Source organism: Pagrus major, chromosome 22, assembly GCF_040436345.1.
Source record: "Pagrus major chromosome 22, Pma_NU_1.0".
Taxonomy (NCBI): domain Eukaryota; kingdom Metazoa; phylum Chordata; class Actinopteri; order Spariformes; family Sparidae; genus Pagrus; species Pagrus major.
The window spans coordinates 6,487,446-6,506,319 of NC_133236.1; the positions used below are offsets into that span (position 1 = coordinate 6,487,446).

General features: G+C 40.5%; 3 protein-coding genes across 3 annotated transcripts; 2 read left to right on the forward strand and 1 right to left on the reverse strand.

Moving 5' to 3' along the window:
- Window positions 1–471: 471 nt before the first annotated feature.
- Window positions 472–2,746, reverse strand: LOC141018461 (gap junction Cx32.2 protein-like). The gene is made up of 2 exons (XM_073493445.1): window positions 2,738–2,746; window positions 472–2,067 (listed from the first exon to the last, which is right to left on the reverse strand). The coding sequence occupies exon 2, from the start codon at window positions 2,056–2,058 to the stop codon at window positions 1,288–1,290; it is 771 nt and encodes a 256-aa protein (XP_073349546.1). The 5' UTR covers window positions 2,059–2,067; window positions 2,738–2,746; the 3' UTR covers window positions 472–1,287.
- Window positions 2,747–5,813: 3,067 nt separating this feature from the next.
- On the forward strand, window positions 5,814–8,247 carry LOC141018133 (gap junction Cx32.2 protein-like). Its single transcript, XM_073493029.1, has 2 exons — window positions 5,814–5,901; window positions 7,234–8,247. The coding sequence occupies exon 2, from the start codon at window positions 7,250–7,252 to the stop codon at window positions 8,096–8,098; it is 849 nt and encodes a 282-aa protein (XP_073349130.1). The 5' UTR covers window positions 5,814–5,901; window positions 7,234–7,249; the 3' UTR covers window positions 8,099–8,247.
- Window positions 8,248–12,019: 3,772 nt separating this feature from the next.
- gja1b (gap junction protein alpha 1b) lies at window positions 12,020–18,584 on the forward strand. The gene is made up of 2 exons (XM_073493413.1): window positions 12,020–12,080; window positions 14,778–18,584. The coding sequence occupies exon 2, from the start codon at window positions 14,794–14,796 to the stop codon at window positions 15,958–15,960; it is 1,167 nt and encodes a 388-aa protein (XP_073349514.1). The 5' UTR covers window positions 12,020–12,080; window positions 14,778–14,793; the 3' UTR covers window positions 15,961–18,584.
- Window positions 18,585–18,874: the final 290 nt, after the last annotated feature.

An 18,874-nucleotide genomic window follows, 5' to 3' on the forward strand; every position in this document is an offset into this window, starting at 1 on the left:
TATACTGTAAACTTATACACATCCCATGATGAAGAGGTTCGCACTTAACTGTGTAGCTTTGTGAGTCTAAAACATAGATACTTGCTATAGTATTTGTTATAGTATTTCCTCATATCTTTATTGTATTGTTTGTGTTCTATATTTATGTTCTTGGCTGTTGCAGTAATTAGACTTCATTTATTATGCACCAGACACCAAGGCAAAAAAAGGAGTGGCATTTTAGTGTCCACTATTGCACTAATATTTGTGTAGATTTTGTTAACTTTGTAATAAATGTCAGAACGTGAAAGGCTGTTTGTGTTGGCAATAACTGAAATGAAACAGTTCAGCCTGCTGGAAAGGATTTTGTGCCAGCATTATTCAAATGTAGATACAGTGGTTGTTTAGTAGGCCTGCTTACACAGACCTGTGTTTGTTCCACTAAAAGAATGAGCGGGTCTCAGAATTTAGTATCAACGTATACCTCCAAAAGTTTTATTTACATATTGTGTCAGAAAATAATGCAACAATGCAGCTGAGGAATGGTGAATATATGAGAAAATACATACATAGCAGTAATTATTTCAGTCTTTACAATTTTAACAACTTGCAGTAATGAATTTTGAAAATAAATCAAATACATAAAATGAATCACAAAAAGGGTTTGAACTAAACATTGAGAAGATGTGAAGTACTGGCCCTAATATGATTGGGAATTACAAATTGCTCCTGTAATATAACACTTTTTTAATGCAAACTTGGAAAACCTGCCTGTCCACCTGCCCAAGCCCATTTTACTCCACACAATGCAATAAAAAATCACACAATCTGGCAACACTGTGTGTGAGTTTGTTATATTTTTAATAGCCACTAGTGATACATGGGTTGATCCATAACCTGCAGGACCAACCAAGTGACCGGTGGGTTGGGTGGGTTAGGTCAGCTTACAAGGAAATAATCAGGGATTTGGCCGGAGCAAAGCAGCGTTACCTGCAGAGTCACACAGGATGTACTTGTCTTAACACTATTACACATATCTTCTCCTCTCTATGCTGCCTGGAGTGGTGCTGTGCATTCCAGCAACAAGTGCAGTCAAACACTGCTGAGCAGGCCAACACATAATCCTACAGACTGAACCTTTAAAGCTTCCCCAACTTTAACTGTAAACTCAGAAGTCTCTTTAAGTTTCACACAAGGACAACTCCACATCACAAGATAGATAGATAGATAGATAGATAGATAGATAGATGGACAGATAGACTAGCCTGAGGTTATGTGTAGCAGCTGAACATCTCGGTTCGCAGTCATTCAACAATGTGTAACTGTCTCAGTCAAATTGTGTATTGGTTTGTTGACACAGTGCATCTCAGAGGTAAATGGGCCACTGTTCCTCCTTTTCCTCTCCTTCATCCTGGAGATCATTAGGTGGAACATCTCCACAATGTTGAGGATCACAGAGAGGACGGCCATCGCCAACATGAAGACAATAAAGACGGATTTCTCAGTGGGACGACTTATGAAGCAGTTTACTGGTGCCCGACAGGGGTAGTGGGGAAATGAAATCATAGTAGGCATAAGTATGAAGCCATAAAGGTAGTACTGGCCTACAATGAATGCAACTTCAAGCAGGATCTTGAACAGCAGCTGCAGCATGTAGCTGAACAGCAGGATGCCCTTGAGCTGCACTTTGCCATGTTCATCTGAATACTTTGGAGCTTTGACCATCCCATTTTTACCAAATTTCTGCTCCATGCGTCCCCTCAGCTTGTTCTCTCTGCGAATCACCAGCAGGACATGGCCCAGATAGATGAGTGTGGGTGTAGAGACGAAGAGGATCTGGAGGACCCAGAAGCGTGTGTGAGACATGGGGAAAGATCGATCGTAGCAAGCCATCTTGCAGCCGGGGCTTTGTGTGTTACAGTCCATGTTTGACTGTTCATCTCCCCATATTTTATCTACGCCAGCAGCCAGGATGAAGATCCTGAAGAGGAAAAGGACACTCATCCAGACCTTCCCCACCACAGTGGAGTGTGACTGTACCTTGTCCAACAAGGCAGACAGAAAGGACCACTCCCCCATGATGCCAGACTACAAGAGAAAACAAAGCAATGATGAATACACAGTGGACCAAGGACATGGTAGATATGAAGGCATAAAATCAGGTCAACGTGAGGCAACTTTAGTTGTGTAGCACATTTTACACATATGTAACCTCATTTTCAAAATGTACATAATCACTGTAATGCAACATTGATATTCTATCAGGAAAGATGTTGCAAATTTTTGGATGATGCTGCTTTGATTAATGGGAATGCAAAAAAAATAAAATAAATGATGATAAAAATTTAAAGCATATACACACATACATACACATATGCAAATATACTTTATATCACATAATGAAGAGTGAAGATAACAAACAATGATTTACCTACACCAATGCTAATATTACTGTAGCCTCCAATCCAGTATTATTGCATTGTATAATATAGTCTAAATGTAATTACATGGGTGATTATATTTACACCATCGCGACACTTAACACTTCCAGTTAAAGACATATTTCACATGTGCTGTAGCATTTCATAACAAAACATGTTGCTATCCTAGACTGATTAATCAAACATTCCCGAGACCTGTGAAATAAAATTGTTTAATTGAATTCAACATCATGGTTTTCAAATTAAATCAAAGTCATAAATAATAAAAAAAATATTTGTACATTATTAATTTTTCTTAATGTAAGAACTGTTCTTACCTCAGTAATGACCGCCGCCTTCTTATGTCAGCCCTCGTTCTGTAACTGGGGTTCCTCTCACTTCCCTCTTAAAATACAGGCTGACATTGCGTTATCATGCTGACTGACACATTCACACTCCCGAACCACATGACTCTCTGTGACTCAGTAGTGTTGAAATACCTCGTCCTTTTCTCCAGTAAAAGTGTAGAGTACAGTGGAATCATAAATACATTTTTCCCCAAATCAACTCTCAATACACCGTAATGACAAAGCGGAAACAGAATAATTTCCTTTTTCGTTTCTTAAAAAAGAAAAACTAAAATATCACATCGATCAGTATTCAGACCCTTTGCTATGACACTTGAAATTCAGCTCAGATGCCTCCCATTTCTCTTGAGTCCACCTGTGGTAAATTCAATTGATTGGACGTGATTTGGAAAGGCACACACCTGTCTATATGAGGTCTCACAGCTGACAGTGCATATCAGAGCAAAAGCCAAGCCATGAGGTTGAAGGAACTGCCTGCAGAGCTCAGAGACAGGATTGTGACGAGGCACAGAGCTGGGGAAGGCTACAAAAAGATTCTGCTGCATTGAAAGTCCCCAAGAGCACAGCATAGTTCTTAAATGGAAGAAGTTTGGAACAACCAGGACTCTTCCTAGAGCTGGCCGCCCAGCCAAACTGAGCAATCAGGGGAGAAGGGCCTTGGTAAGAGAGGTGACCAAGAACCCGATGGCTGAGCTCCAGAGATCCTGTGTGGAGATGGGAGAAACTTCCAGAAGGACAACCATTACTGCAACAGCCTTCCAATCTGGGCTTTATGGCAGAATGGCCAGACAGAAGCCTGTCCTCAGTTAGCAAAAAGCACCTAAAGGACACAATACCATCCCAACAGTAAAGCATGGTGGTGTCAGCATCATTCTTTGGGAATGTTTTTCAGTAGCAGGGACTGGGCGACTGGTCTGGGTTGAGGGAAAGGTGGAGGGAGCAAAGTACAGAGATATCCTTAATGAAAACCTGGTCCAGAGCACTCAGGACCTCAGAGTGTCGACGGTTCACCTTCCAAGAGGACAATGACTCAGCACACAGCCAAGGCAACGCAGGAGTTGCAACTCTGTGAATGTCCTTGAGTGAGACCTGAAAATGGCTGTGTGAAAGTTTGCCTGGCAAAACTTGAGGATCTGCAGAGAAGAATGGCAGAAAATCCCCAGATCCAGGTACCCACGAAGACTCACACTGTCGCTGCCAAAGGTGCTTCAGCTAAGTACTGAGTAAAGGGTCTGAATATTGATGTCAATGTGATAGTTCAGCTTTTCCTTTTTAATACCCCTCAGTAAAAACTCAAGCCTTTAATAACCTTTAATGGCAAAGGTGTTAAGATTGGTCTGACACAATTTGAAGTCGATCAGGTTAAAGGGTTTATTAAAGTACAACATGTGCAAATTCCTAAAAATGAGCCCTAATTTCAAAATGGCCTACTCCCTGTTGCGTTTAGATCATGGCACCAGGAGACATTTTTGTAGGTCTAAGTGCAATACACATGTGTACCACATTTGGTACATGTTGCTGAAAGTAGTCCCAGGAGCTGCATTTGAGGGGTCTAGCAGCCATGTTGCTGCACCCGTTGCTGAAAACCATAAAATACTTAAATTTCCACCGCTTTTGAATTTTTCTGCAGTTTGATGAGTTTTCAGTATGTTTAGCCCCTCAAAAAAGTGATTTACTTTGGCATTGACAGAATAAAATGTTTTGCATTTAAAGAGGGTCCTTGCACCGTGGGACATGTGACAATGTAAACATAAACTTGGCCGATGGGAGGATATACAATTTTATCCCAGATTGGGATAAAAACACTCAGGATAAGTTGATCATGGTGAATTTCCATTATCAGGATAATCATGAATTAGTATGATGGTGAATATCATGAATGAGTGTCTTGACAAAGCCATCTGGCTTTTTAACTTGCAGTGCTATTTTTATTTCCTGATTTATTTTGAATTGCCACAAGAGGAGCCCACATATTCCCAGTCCCATCGGCCAAAATCCTTAACCAGTCACCGTGGATGAAGTTTTGGCTTGCACATTGTACCCCCCACATAAAAACAAGAATTACATTAGATATGATGGATGGACCATGAATACAGAACAACAGGGAGATGTTGTGCCAACCATTTATTTATCCTTTAGTATCACAAGGTCAATTACACCATCTACACATCCATGGAGGCTCTACCTTGAAGTCTGGAGGACTCACAGGATCTGCTGCCAGAAAACACAGGCCACCCCAAGAGCTGCTGTGTCAAGGCCTCGACTGAGCTATAACGTGACGCCTTATATTGTTCTAATAGGAAACATTTCACATCAGTACGAGATAATGTCATGAAAAAGTATTTTGTTTTCTGCTATAACCATGAGAAAAGTTTCATATTAAGTAAGATAAAAAGTATGGTGTTATAGCAAGGAAAGCTTCTTGTTATTACAATGTGAAACATTTATAACAATAAGCTATCAAGTGTGTATACAGCCGCTGTGTGTATGTGGAATGCATGTAGACATTTTGAGTGGAATAAACATCTTTTGTTTTATTTATCATACTCAGTCGTGAAGTGACCTCTCATCTCCAGTCAGGGATTTTAAAACATCTGACTCAATGGAATACGCTTCTAACCTTAAAATACCCTCCTCCCATAAAAACACCCTGTCTGATACTTCCCACCATGACATCGTGCTACGTGCTTAAATACATCCCTGTTGTCCCAGCAACATGTTGCAATTGCATATCTTCCCCTTTTCAACATTTCTGCTGATTTCTGATGACATTTCGCATAAAAAGGGCGTACCTATGAGATGAATACACAGATACATTGTGGGTGGAATGTGTGACACACCTGGGAGGATATGTTTGTCACTGTGGAGTTATGATAACACATGTTTGTCAAAGTTTGTCAGAGCTTACGTTCCAAGAACTGTGCTGTGCTTTTTCATCAGACTCAGCAAAATCAGGACATGTGCTACTGAGTGAAACAAGAAGTGTATGTGTCTGAGTCAGGAAGACCAAACCCACAGCCTCAACACTATTTAAGTATCATTCTGGCTAGTGCACCACGTCTTCTGCCACCCGTATCCCGGCTCTTCTGTGATGGGCTCATGGCAAAGAATTCCTAATTACTGAAGCCTGACAGGCGAGTACATTTTATGTATCTGCAACCTTGAATTCAAACTCTTGCTTGTGAACATGCTGTTGATGTGAATGCTTATTGCCAATGCCACAACATATTCAGTAACTTGTTTCTGTGTCAGGTGCGTTTGTGGGTTTGTAAAGCCATTGCTATGAGACAGCTGGGTGTGTCTTTATCAAACTGTTAAGAGTGACATTTGGGCTGAAGCAGAGCTAAAACTCCTTCAGTATTTGTCCTGCTCATAAACTTAAGAATAAAACGTATTTATCCAATTTGTTAATGCTTAATGTAAACTTTCACTTGTTTTTAAGAGAGCTCCTCAGCAGCTGTTATCTGAAGGACTGTGTCAAATTAACAACATGCTGCTGCTTTCTTGTTTCTTGAAGATGTCACACAACTTTACCTTTAGCCATTTTTAGGCATGCAAACTACATGATATATCTTACACGTGACATTGTTTGTGAAGGCAGTCTCATTCCAAAACATCTTTTTTTTCAGCACCAAATTTTATTCATTGACAAATTGGCTCTTTAGAGAATTCTTAATGCTCTTTAAATTATGAGCCCATACAGCTAAAGTTAGTTAGTTCAGAGGCTTCAATTCAGATTCAAATACCAGTTGTGTTGTTTTTCTGACTTGGCCTTTCACACTGAACTAGAGTATAATTGTTCTGATTTCCAGTTCTATTTGTTTTATGCAGACACTAAATATTTCACTCTCCTTTCCTTTAGTAAGGTCTTATATTAGTAGGTGTCAGGGCCGTAGCCAGGATGTTAGACATACTGAGGTCTAACTCCCACCCCCACCCATCAAATGATAAAACTTTGAAAGGAACAATAATTGCTTTGGAAAAAATATCAGTTCCAGCACATAGATGAAAACTTGACTCAAATTCCGACAGAAGAAGAAGATAAGTAAGAAATATGGACAATTTTAACTTAGTTTTATTAAACGTATTTAAACTTAATTCTATACTAAAAAAAAATGTTTTTATTAACATGGGTAACACTTGATAATAACCAACATTAATAAATGGTAGATTTATATTTTATTGCTTGTTAACTGAAATAACTATTAACTTAAGTTTCACTAACTATAAATTTGCCATTTTAATTATATATAATTGTTTATTTTAATTGATAGATATTATAAAGTGTTACCAAATATATATATATATATATTAAGATATCGTAAACCACGAAAAAATACCAAAGACATGACCTCAGTGTCGTCTATGGCAGCTACGGAACTGGTAGGACAGCAGACTCTGTGATAATTCATCTTGCACTAGTCTCAAGTGTAGTTTTGACGTCTGTGTGATCTCCTCCACTTTAGACATTCGTTTACAGCCATGGGAGACTGGTCTTACCTATCCTCACTTCTAGACAAGGTCCAGTCCCATTCCACTGTGGTGGGGAAGATCTGGATGAGCGTCCTCTTCCTGTTCAGGATCTTTGTCCTGGGTGCTGCTGCAGACAAAGTCTGGGGAGATGAAGTGTCAGAGTTCTCCTGTGACTCCAAGGAGCCAGGATGTGAAAACGCCTGCTACAACTGGATGTTTCCAATATCCTACATTCATTACTGGGTCCTGCAGATCACCTTTGTGTCCACACCCACTTTGTTCTACCTGGGCCATGCTGTCCACATCATCCACAAAGAGAAGAGGATGATGGAGCAGCAACGGGACAGAACTGATGGGTCTCCAATGAAGAAGCCCAAGTATACAGATGACAGAGGGAAGGTGAAGATAAAAGGCATCCTCTTTTGCACTTACATGACCCAGTTGGTCTTCAAGATCTTTCTGGAGGTGGGATTCTCTGTGGGCCAATTCTACATCTTTGGCTCCGTGTTTATGGTCCAATACTTCCACTGTACTCTGTCACCTTGTGCACATTACAGCGGCGCACAGTGTTACATTTCTCGTCCCAGAGAGAAGACAATCTTCATCATATTCATGCTTGTTGTTTCCGGAGTTTCGGTGCTGCTCAACATCATAGAGATGATATACCTGCTCTGCAACAGGAGCAGAGCCATCAGGAAACAACGACTAGCTCAGCAGTATGTGCTCAGTCCGAAGCAGGGCCCAGCCAACCCACAATGGAAGGCCACGGGCAACCAGTACGGCGGTTTCCCACTGATCCCTCTGACTGCTCAAGGTCTGGTCGAAATGGACTCGATCAGTAAAGAGAAAGACAGTTGATTGAGTTATACATGTCAGTTTTGGAAGTTTGCTTGTTTTTATTTTGATTATGTTACACTTGAATAATTGAAGCTGGATTGTGTGAGGTTCTTGATTCTTTAATTATCAAACATGCTGTGCCATTAATAATATTAATTCTCAATAACCAATTAGCATTCTGTGTTTTCCTTTTATTGCTCAATTGCATGAATGAAAAAAAATTCTTCAAGATACAGCACTCTGGTTTTGGTTAATAACAAGTACATAAGGTTCCAATGATGGACTAAGGTAATCTATTATATGATGTCATATTTAGAGGTGTATTGACAATACGAGTTATATCTTGCTGCAGTAAATGTCGGGCCGGGCCGGCTAAAGATTTTCCAAACCATTGGTCAACTAGTTGTCAGACGTTTATGAAGAGTTAACAGCTACAGGACTTGCACCCATCCAGCCTGTTGTGAAAGCCAACCCTTACTGCCAAACCCTGCCAAATAGTTGAAATATGAATAATACTAAAAACTGTGACATGATTATAGTAAAACTATGAACCGTGATGATGGTAGGAGTCAAGCAGCACCACAGCAGCAGGACCAACCACGATCCATGGGAACCTGCCATGAGAAAGCATTACAGGGAAGAAACCAAGACAGTACCGTGCATTAATGAGACATGAGTGAATACAGATAGAGAGGAAGAGAAATGAGCTGAGTGCATCATGGGAAATCCCCCTGCTGTCTAAACCTATTGCAGCATAGCTAAGAGCCTGTGCAGTCCCTATCTATGGGCTTTATCATAAAGGAAAGTTTTAAGCCTACTCTTGAACATAGAGAGGGTGTCTGCCTCCTGAACCATCACTGGAATATGGTTCACAATCAGAATAATAAAGACTTAGTTACCATAAAGTTTTTATTGAAACTAGTAGCTTTAATTGTAAAAGCCTAAATAGAACTGAGAGAATCTGTATCCGTCACTGTACTGTCACCAGGGCTGCACTGTTACAGAACTACTCAAGGTGGAAACTTTCCATCAAAAGTCACAACTGCTGTAGAACCTAGCGTGCGAGGCCCCGATCAGTGCTGCTCGCAGCTTTAACTTGAAATGAAATCACTTAAGGAGTAGGTATTCTTAGCCAGGATCAAACTAAACCTCATGCGTCTATTACACTGTAACAACATCCATACATTTAGCAACAGTAATTGACAGGATCAAGGTATATTTAGTTTATGATTGCATCATGCTGTCTCATTTCACCAGTTAATTAATAGAACATGAACTTAACCATGAACATTTCATGTCACAGCTGCTGCATCATATAGCAGCAAAATCACTCACTTCCTAAAATAGTGTGTGCGTGTGTGTGTGCATGCATGTGTGTGTGTGAGTGTTTGCGTGCGTTTGAGCATGAGGCCAGTCACTTTTGTTCTTATTCCCCTTGATAAGCCAACGACCTTGTTAAACCCTAAAACATGTAAAGCCCTGTTTAATACCATGTCACATTACAACATGTGCAGCATGATCCCCGTCATACCCCTGCAGCCTGCACTGCAATCTTCCCATCACTAGGTGGTGCTGTGTACTTGGATGTGCAGTATGGGAGACTCAAAATAAGAATGGTTCAATGTCAACCGGGTTTAATTTGACTGTAGGAGTTTTGCTTGGGGAGCGTATTTAAACCATTTAACTTGAAAAAAGTCATTACAGAGATGGTAAGGCCTTTTAAGACTTCATAACCACACTTGGCTTTTCTACTTTAAGCCAAAGCAAAGGGTAATTAGAAGAGGAGGCATGACGGAATGAAGCATTAAAAGCACATTATAATTACACTGTGAGTGCATTGTGAAGACAAACAGCCTATTGTTGTCAAACTAATACTTCAAAACAACAAGAGACATGTCTTAACAGGTAACTGTCTCTTATATGCAGCCCTTAAAGGAGCACTCTGTAGTTTTGGTGAAGAAATGTTAATGAGAAGAGAAAAATCTTCATTGGCTGATTTTTTTCTGCCTAAACAAACTAAATAAACAAACTCTTTGTTTTCATGACAGAATAAACAAACTGACCTTAAAGGACAACACAGTTTATACTGTTTTACTTTGTTTATATGTGGCGGACCCTGCCATCTTCATATCTTCGAACAGTGTTCTGGGACCTTGTTGTCCTCTGAGAACAGCTTGGTTATTCACATATGAAAAAATAATTAATAATATTATAATATTGTAAAAATTTAAACTCTGAGTTGAATTTCTTCTCCAAAAACTACACAGGGCCCTTTTGAGACTTAATTTTCTTAAAACTAGAGATTTTGTTCCAATATTTGTCTTAAAACAAGACAAAAAGAACTTGAATTTATAAAGTTGACAGAAAAATCTCAAAATCCTTTGAGGTGAACACAAGGCCATAAAATGTTTTGTCTTATTTCAAGAAACTATTTTCTCATCAATGAAAGGTCGTTTAGGCTAATCAAATAAATAACGGCCAAGTTATTAGCTACAGTCACCAGTGGACAAAATATCACAAACAGACTTATGTCCAGTGTTTGTTGCGTGAGCGAGGTGAAATGGAGAATGAGGTTCATTTCCTGTTTTGCTGTCCTGTCTGTGACGATGTTAGAGATATACTTTTTACTAAAATGTCCTCTATTTATGCTGATGTCTTTTGGCTGGGTGATTATAAAAAACTTGAGCTGTGCTTCAGGTAGGGAACCTTTTCCATTGCAGATTTTCTCTGTCAAGCTCAGGAGAGAAAGCAGAATATTTTGTTTCAGACCCAGCTGCGAAATAATTTGGAATTCGTAATGCAATGAAATGAACTGTTTGGCCCCTGCAGCTGTACTTTTGGTGTCCTGTAAACCCATGATGAGGGTTGTGCACTATATGTGCATGACATTAATCAATCAAATCAATCAATCACATCAAGATCTTTGACTTAAGTCCAAGCATCAATATCTTATTGTAAAAATACTCCTTTATAAGCAGCGTGTCATGATGTCTACACAATGCACATGGCAAAAGTATACAGTATGCAGAGTGGCCTGTTTCAAAATGTCAGTGTGAGTGTTAGTGTATTATTTGAACTGTTGGCTTCATGTGAGAGCTGTAGCAGGGGTCTGAGGCGGAGCTGAGGTGAACTACAGGGTAGTTCCTGTCACAGCGAAGCCTATTTTATGAGTCATGAGTGACTACAGGTGTCAGATAATTGTAGTGAAGGAAGCAGCAGAAAAAAAGAAGCCTACTCAAGTAAAGTAAAAGTAACTAGTAACTTTTTAAAGGAGTCATGTAAAGGAGCACTCTGTAGTTTTGGTGAAGATGAGAAGAGAAAGAAACAAACTGAATAAACAAACTCTTTGTTTTCATGACTGATTAACTAACTGACCTTAGAGGACAACACAGTTTATACTGTTTTACTATATTTATGTGTGGCGGACCCTGCCACCATTCTAGCTTCAAACAGTGTTCTGGGACTCTATTTTCCTCTGAGAAAAATGTGTTTATTCACTTGTGGAAAAGGGTAAATATATCTTTTAGTTTGTATTATTACCTCTATTATTAAAATTCTGAGTTTGAATTTCTTCTCTAAAACTACGTAGTGCCCCTTTAAGTGCAGTAGACACTCGAGCAGGCCTACAAACACTCAGTTACAGTGGTCCACTGATCACAACACACTTGTGAACAGGCACATCTCGTGTAAAGTTTTCATCAGTGAGTTTTGAGAAAGGCACAGCTGATCTGTTCTGAATGAAACAGTAAAGCCTGAACTGAACACCTTGGCTGCTCCTGTAGTCTTCTCCGTCTTTGTCCTCTCAGCAGACCAGTGGCTTCGTCTTGACGTAGAGATCAGGTGACTCCATCTGCTCTGACGGGACTCTTATAAAGGAGCTTTGACCAGGTCCACTCAGTTCTCCTCGTCCCAGACCTGGATTTCGTCTTCGCCGAACAGTGATTTTTACAAGAGGCGGAGAAAGTCTCTCTGACTCCTGTTCCTTCTCTCCTAAACTTTCCAGGTAAGTTAAAGCTCTGTTCTCCAGTATTTTTTTACAGAACGTGTCTGAAGAAACTTTTCCCTGTCAGTACTTCCGTTAGGAAGAGTCGGGAAGGCTCCGGTGCGCTCCAGACTTCAGCAGCGGAACTCAGAAAGTTTGAGAAAAAAAAACTTCTGAAACTTCTGAAGTTTGTTTCTGCTTTATTCCTTCTCTAACTGTCAGAAAGAAGAGGAAGAAACTTTAGGCTCATATACGTGAAGCAGCAGCCTGTGTGCTGAGACAGAAAACCCGTTTTTCCCTTTATTGCTTCTTTATTACTTTTCTTTATTTATCAAACGGGGCGCGCTGAAGTCCTGGACGCGTCAGCCCACTGTTATTCGTTTTTCCAGTCAAAACGACCTGAAGCTGTTGTGCTGGCTTTAAGTTATGCTTCAGTGTGGACCACTGATCTGCTCTGCTCTGCTCTGTCCCCTGGACTTTTAACATGAGGCAAGTGATGTCTCATATTTAAAGATCACTGCTCCTCTCTTCACGCAGCTCAGCAGCGGCTGGACACCAGGAAACTGGAAGGTTTAATAGTTTTGGATGATTTTTCAACAGACTTCTCACTGAAAGCCACTGTACAGATTTCAGTCAGATCTGAGGGGTCTGCTGAGAGTCATTGTGTTGGAGTCTATTGTTCTGCTCTGTCTTTGTCATTTTCAGCAGACAGACTCACTCATGTATAAACTGGCGGGATATTCTCTGACTCAAGAAAAATATTGCTTCTTATTGTCCTCAACTTCCTATGAAGTCCCATTTTTACTCATGTTCGACACGCCTGAAGGCTAAATAGTGACACTGGTGGTATTTTCTCCAGAATGACAATGCATTCTGTATATTTTCCAGGTCATAGGATACAGTGTGTGCAGTTTATTATAAGTGAGAGCACATGTTTGGCATCATGTGGATTCGAGTGAAGTTCCTACTTATCTACATGAGCCTCCTCATGAAGACATAGTCAAGATTGTCTTCATCATGGTCAGGATGTCTTTACCGGTTGTAGGCTTGTCTTCATCACCTCACAAGATCTGTGGTCAACTTTTAACAGCTCTTCTTAGTTATTTCAAACCTCCATCAGACTCCTGATTTTAACTTTCAAAGGGAATGAGCTGGATTAAAATGGTTTTACAGTCTGTGGTTTATCATTAAATGATATTAAAAATCACTTCGAGCACTGCTACTTTTGCACTGTAACCACTTAAAGACCCACAAGAAAGTCCCAGAAGACTTAAAGAATATAACCATTAATTTAGAATTTGTCTAACGGTGTGTTTTGTGAATTCACTGTAATGATAAGAGTTCATTTTCTATTGTCCTTCAGCTTTGAGACAACTGATTTTAAACCGCATCTACAGCAGACAGTCATGGTACACTTTGACCAAGGGGGGCACTAGTTTTCAGGGGATGAGCCCAGTCCTTCAGATTCCTCTAGCTGCGACTCGGCTTTAATCACAGTGAATTTAAAGTGTAACTTAGTTTTCAGCAGGACGCCCTGGAGAGGCAGTCTATTGAAGAGAGAAGCTCAGCAGAGGCCTTCTGAGAAGATTTAGCAACAGTGTCGGCTCTGCCGCACAAACTTATCAGATTGGTGCACAACCAAGCAGCTTTTTCCCAGCGACCTCAGTCTGAACAGCTTGGCTAAGACAACAGCGTTCAGTAGATTTGCCACTGTTCTCTAAAGCCTTTTTGTATTTCTGCCCTGCACATAAGCTCGGCCCGCTGATGATTCCGCTTTGTGTGTTATATTTCTCATTTATTCTCTACTCCTCGCACTGTGAGATCAACTATTGAGGAACTGCAGGACTGAGGCTCGCAGCTCAGTCTAAATCTTTGTATTCTTTTGATACTGCACAAGAAGAGCAGCAGAGAGTCAGAGTTTTAAATGTTGTTAACGTGTAAACTCTGACGCACTTTTTTAAACTAGCCTAAAAGCGCCAAGACCAAGCAGGTGGTCTCACTTGACTTGAGTTTGACGGCCCGAGAAAGAGGTATGAAAGTCCAGCAGAAAAGTACTGTAGGTAGAATCCTCTCATGTGACTGAAATATTGGAAATGTGGATTTTTTCCAAGGGCATTCACCAGGTGGATGACTGCACTTGAAACTCAGAGAAGATTGTGGGGGATTTAAATACTCAAAGTAACTGCATTTGATTATCAATCTTTTCTTCACATATGGATGTTCTCCATAGTTCTTTATTGGAGGGGTCGACACAAATTTGGTCTATGATCCGATTATTTTGTTCAGGATTCACAGACTCGCCAACTTGCTCTACCTCTTCCATCTGAAGCACTTTTTTTTTTGCTTCGGATGAATGCTTGAGGTTTGCGAAAGATTTTCTTTACTTAATGAGTGAGATTTTATTTCCTAGTTTCACATCCTTCATCGGGCTCAAAGGGCAGGGTTGCATGAACCAAAATGTGTTTTCTGCTGCTTTCAGTAATTGGATTAGCTTGTGTTTTGCGTCATGAAACATTTAGTTTCGTCTCCTTCAATGATTTAATCACATTAATGCAGTATGTCAGGAATGCTGAGAATTTTAATCTTTGCTAAAAAGCAAAACTACTGTTTGGAGCGTACATATGTTATTCTGCATCTGTGTCGGCCTGAACTCATTTCTAATAGATCGTGCTGTCTGAATATTATTCCAAGTTCAACATTGTCCTTTTTTTTCACCAGCTAACACTCCCTGACAATGGGTGACTGGAGTGCCCTGGGTCGTCTGCTGGACAAGGTCCAAGCCTACTCTACTGCCGGGGGGAAGGTCTGGCTGTCAGTCCTCTTCATATTCAGGATCCTGGTCCTGGGCACTGCAGTGGAATCAGCCTGGGGAGACGAACAGTCTGCCTTCAAATGTAACACCCAGCAGCCTGGTTGTGAGAACGTCTGCTATGACAAATCCTTTCCCATCTCCCACGTTCGCTTCTGGGTCCTCCAGATTATCTTTGTGTCCACCCCGACGCTGCTCTACCTGGCTCATGTCTTCTATCTGAACAGGAAGGAACAGAAATTTAACAGGAAGGAGGAGGAGCTGAAAGCTGTGCAAAATGATGGAGGTGATGTTGACATCCCACTGAAGAAAATTGAGATGAAAAAGCTAAAGTATGGCATTGAGGAGCACGGCAAAGTGAAGATGAAAGGGGCCCTGCTCAGAACCTATATAGTCAGCATTTTCTTCAAGTCTATGTTTGAGGTGGGCTTCCTGGTTATTCAGTGGATGCTGTACGGCTTCAGCCTGTCTGCAGTCTACACCTGTGAGAGGTCTCCATGCCCACACAGGGTGGACTGTTTCTTGTCCCGTCCCACAGAGAAGACCGTCTTCATCATCTTCATGCTGGTGGTCTCACTTGTGTCCCTGCTGCTCAACGTTATCGAGCTTTTCTACGTGTTCTTTAAGAGGATCAAAGATCGTGTGAAGGGCAAACAGCCGCCCACACTCTACCCCAGTGGAGGCACCTTGAGCCCCACCCCTAAAGACCTGTCCGCCGCCAAGTACGCCTACTACAATGGCTGTTCCTCCCCGACGGCCCCACTCTCACCCATGTCCCCCCCAGGCTACAAGCTGGCCACAGGGGAGCGAGGAACTGGCTCATGCCGTAATTATAATAAGCAGGCCAATGAGCAGAACTGGGCCAACTACTCCACCGAGCAGAACCGGCTCGGCCAGAACGGTGGAGGAAGCACTATTTCAAACTCCCATGCACAAGCCTTTGACTTCCCCGATGATACCCATGAGCATAAGAAACTGTCCTCATCAGCAGGACATGAGCTGCAGCCGCTGGCGCTGATGGAGGCCAGGCCGTGTAGCCGGGCCAGCAGCCGAATGAGCAGCCGGGCCAGGCCAGACGACCTGGACGTGTAAGCCCCGTTTCCTTCTCCCACCTTTGCCTGGCTGATGGGATGCGTGCCTGCAGCCAGAGAATCAGGAAACACACTCACATAGATTCATAAAAGAGGTTGGACTAACCTCGATCACTGTCTTCAGCATAAAGACTCTTAGTCGATCAAAGAGACATTACAACTTATGTAACACTGTCAAAGGTACAAGTTGCAAATATTTTTTTAGTGATGTTTACGATTACTTTATAGCGGAGCTAACCCAGCTGTAAGAGAACAGAACAGTCACAGGAACGGTGCAAGAGTCTAACAGGCGCCTCTTAGAACCAGTACCATCAGTTCAAGAACAGAGGGTGACACTGGTCAAGCTCTCATTAAAGGAAAATTCTTGTTTTTTCTTGTTTTCATAATTTTTGCTACTCTTTCTATCTGTGACATTATTTTACTCACTACTCTCATAGCTGAGATCTGAAGGTGTGGTCATAGCTTTACAATAGGTTGCCTTCTTAGTTGTGTCTTTTTAACATCTGGCCAGATGAACATTATCTTTGTTTTTTAGGCTTCTGGTTTATTTACAGTCTTTTTTTGTTCTGTTTATCAGTGAGCATTGTCAAATAAACTAATGAAAAAAAGTAGAGTCCGGTAGAGCAAGAAATAAACCTCTCACCTGACCCAAGACCTTAATTTATCTGGATGATCCAAACCATATATGGAGTGATATGAAGGAGTGAGTTGAGGGTGGAGACAACTAGATCCATTCAGATTGTAGGACATAATTCTAACTGCAGCCATGGACAGTTTGGTATAAAAAGCCCAAACAAACAAACAAACAAACGTTAAGTTGACTTAAATATCATAGTTGAGGATATTCATGAAAAAAAATGAGTGAGTTTTGGTTGGAGACAGGATGTGAACTCTCCAGTGTTGAAGTCACTTGCTTTCTTTGATGTCACACTACTTCCACCTTCCACATCATGAAACAACTGGAACCGATCTTTTGTTGGGAACACTTAAAAATCATATCACAGTCATATAATTGGGTTTAACAACCAGTGCTATTGTTTTTCAGGTGAGGACAGTCCCCTGCTTTAATAGAAACATTGTGGTCTCTTGCGTGGGCACTCTGTTATAAAGCTGTGAGTGGCTCCTCAGTGCAGCAGGTGAATAAGACATCCTCATAACCAACAGAAAAGTATGATGAAAACATTCCACACTGGCCTCGAGTGTTTCTCAGACATGTTTGTATTGAAAGGTAGTTTGACTCGTAGCCACACTTGAATTGAGTAGCTCTCACAGTTTGCTCATGAAATATAGATGAATTTATGTGGGAATCAACATTATGAATACATTTTCACTGCTTTGACTTACATCATAACTGTCTGTTATTAAAATCAGAGTTTTTGTCTCTCAGTCACGACAAAGACAGACATATTATCCAGTGCCATCGCATTCACAAAGAAATATACATGTAAAGTATTAATAACCACTTGGCACTTCCTTTGTATGTTACTCAGTAAGTAAGGGTTATGGGAGAATGCTTAATATCGGTTATAGTAAATATTTATTGCTTGGCATCTGTAGGACACCTACCACTAAGATGAAAAATTGACTACTAAACAGTATATCTAACTTACAGTAAACATCTTACATTAATCCCCACGAACTCTGTATTTATTGACAGTATAAACATTTTTCTTAGGTAAATTTGTCAGTCAGTGTGGACTGTTGTTTCCTGATAAACTTTGAATTTATGTGGTGTAATGTTTTCATTTTGTGCCTTTATTTTTGTCTATTGAGGCTGTGTGAGAGTGGCAGGGCCGAGGGTTCAGGCTGCTGTGACAAAGCAAACTCTGATCTGTTTTTATGTGGGTTCCATAAAAGAAGGCTTTATTACTGTCTTTGATTCGACAAGTGTCTTCTCTTTCTTCATCTTTTGGGGGTGGTAGAGAAATACAGTAGAATGATTATCTGTGTTTTACATATTTGAGAGAATGATTTTTGTCATTCTGTAGGTATTGTTTTGTTTTTCAGACTCGATGTAACCATTGCTGCTTGAGAAATAGATATTTAGTACTGTAAATCAAGCTGTCACAATTAAAAATATGAGTTTTTAGAAGACTGCTTATAGATCTGGACTAATATTTAGTCAGTTATATTAAAATATATGCCAATGTAGCTCCACACACCACCACCAAACAGTAGGATAAATTGCAATTTGGGCTTGTTTTCTTTTTATTGTCATTTTTAAAAATTGTCATTCAGTTTGCCGGTACTTACATGTGTTATGGATCTTCATCAGCTACAATGGCGTTTGCACTGAGATCTTGGTGAAAGAGATGTAATATGATGCACACAGTAAGTGGTAAGAGTTTTCTGATACACATGTTACTAATTTATTTTATAACACTACATTCACTACAGTGCATACTATTGGACATCTGACCCCTGGTCTCATTGACTGGTTCTGTGACAGATGTCTTCCAATGACAGGAAAGGAGCAAAAGTCATTTGTTGCAGCTATTCAAACAATGCTTATCCATGGGGATCCACTGTTGTACAGTGTAAGTGCATGATAGCAAAACAAAAAGTCTTTAATTGTATCTGTGAAAAGCGAATTTTAACCAATAAATATTTTTCTGTCTTCATCAACGATTGACTGGTTTCATTGCACACCGTTCTCTCTGTCATCACTGTGGTTTGAATGGACCACCAGTCAGTAAAGCAGAGTTCAGTTTAGCACCTCACTGTAACATTTTTAGGTTTAGTCTTTTGGCAAAAATGTTTTTAGTTTCAGGAAGACTTTCAGGTCCTCTGTCATTTTTTGTTCTAGTCGAATTGGTCAGTGATTTTTTTAGATTTTCTTCATGTATTTTTAATTTTTATGTCTTCTAATCACTCATGTTACTGCTTCTTGATCTTCTCACCATAAATACTCATCT

Coding starts and splice junctions, on each gene's coding strand:
- LOC141018461 (XM_073493445.1), bottom strand. CDS start 2,058: ATGGGGGAGTGGTCCTTTCTGTCTGCCTTGTTGGACAAGGTACAGTCA.
- LOC141018133 (XM_073493029.1), top strand. CDS start 7,250: ATGGGAGACTGGTCTTACCTATCCTCACTTCTAGACAAGGTCCAGTCC.
- gja1b (XM_073493413.1), top strand. CDS start 14,794: ATGGGTGACTGGAGTGCCCTGGGTCGTCTGCTGGACAAGGTCCAAGCC.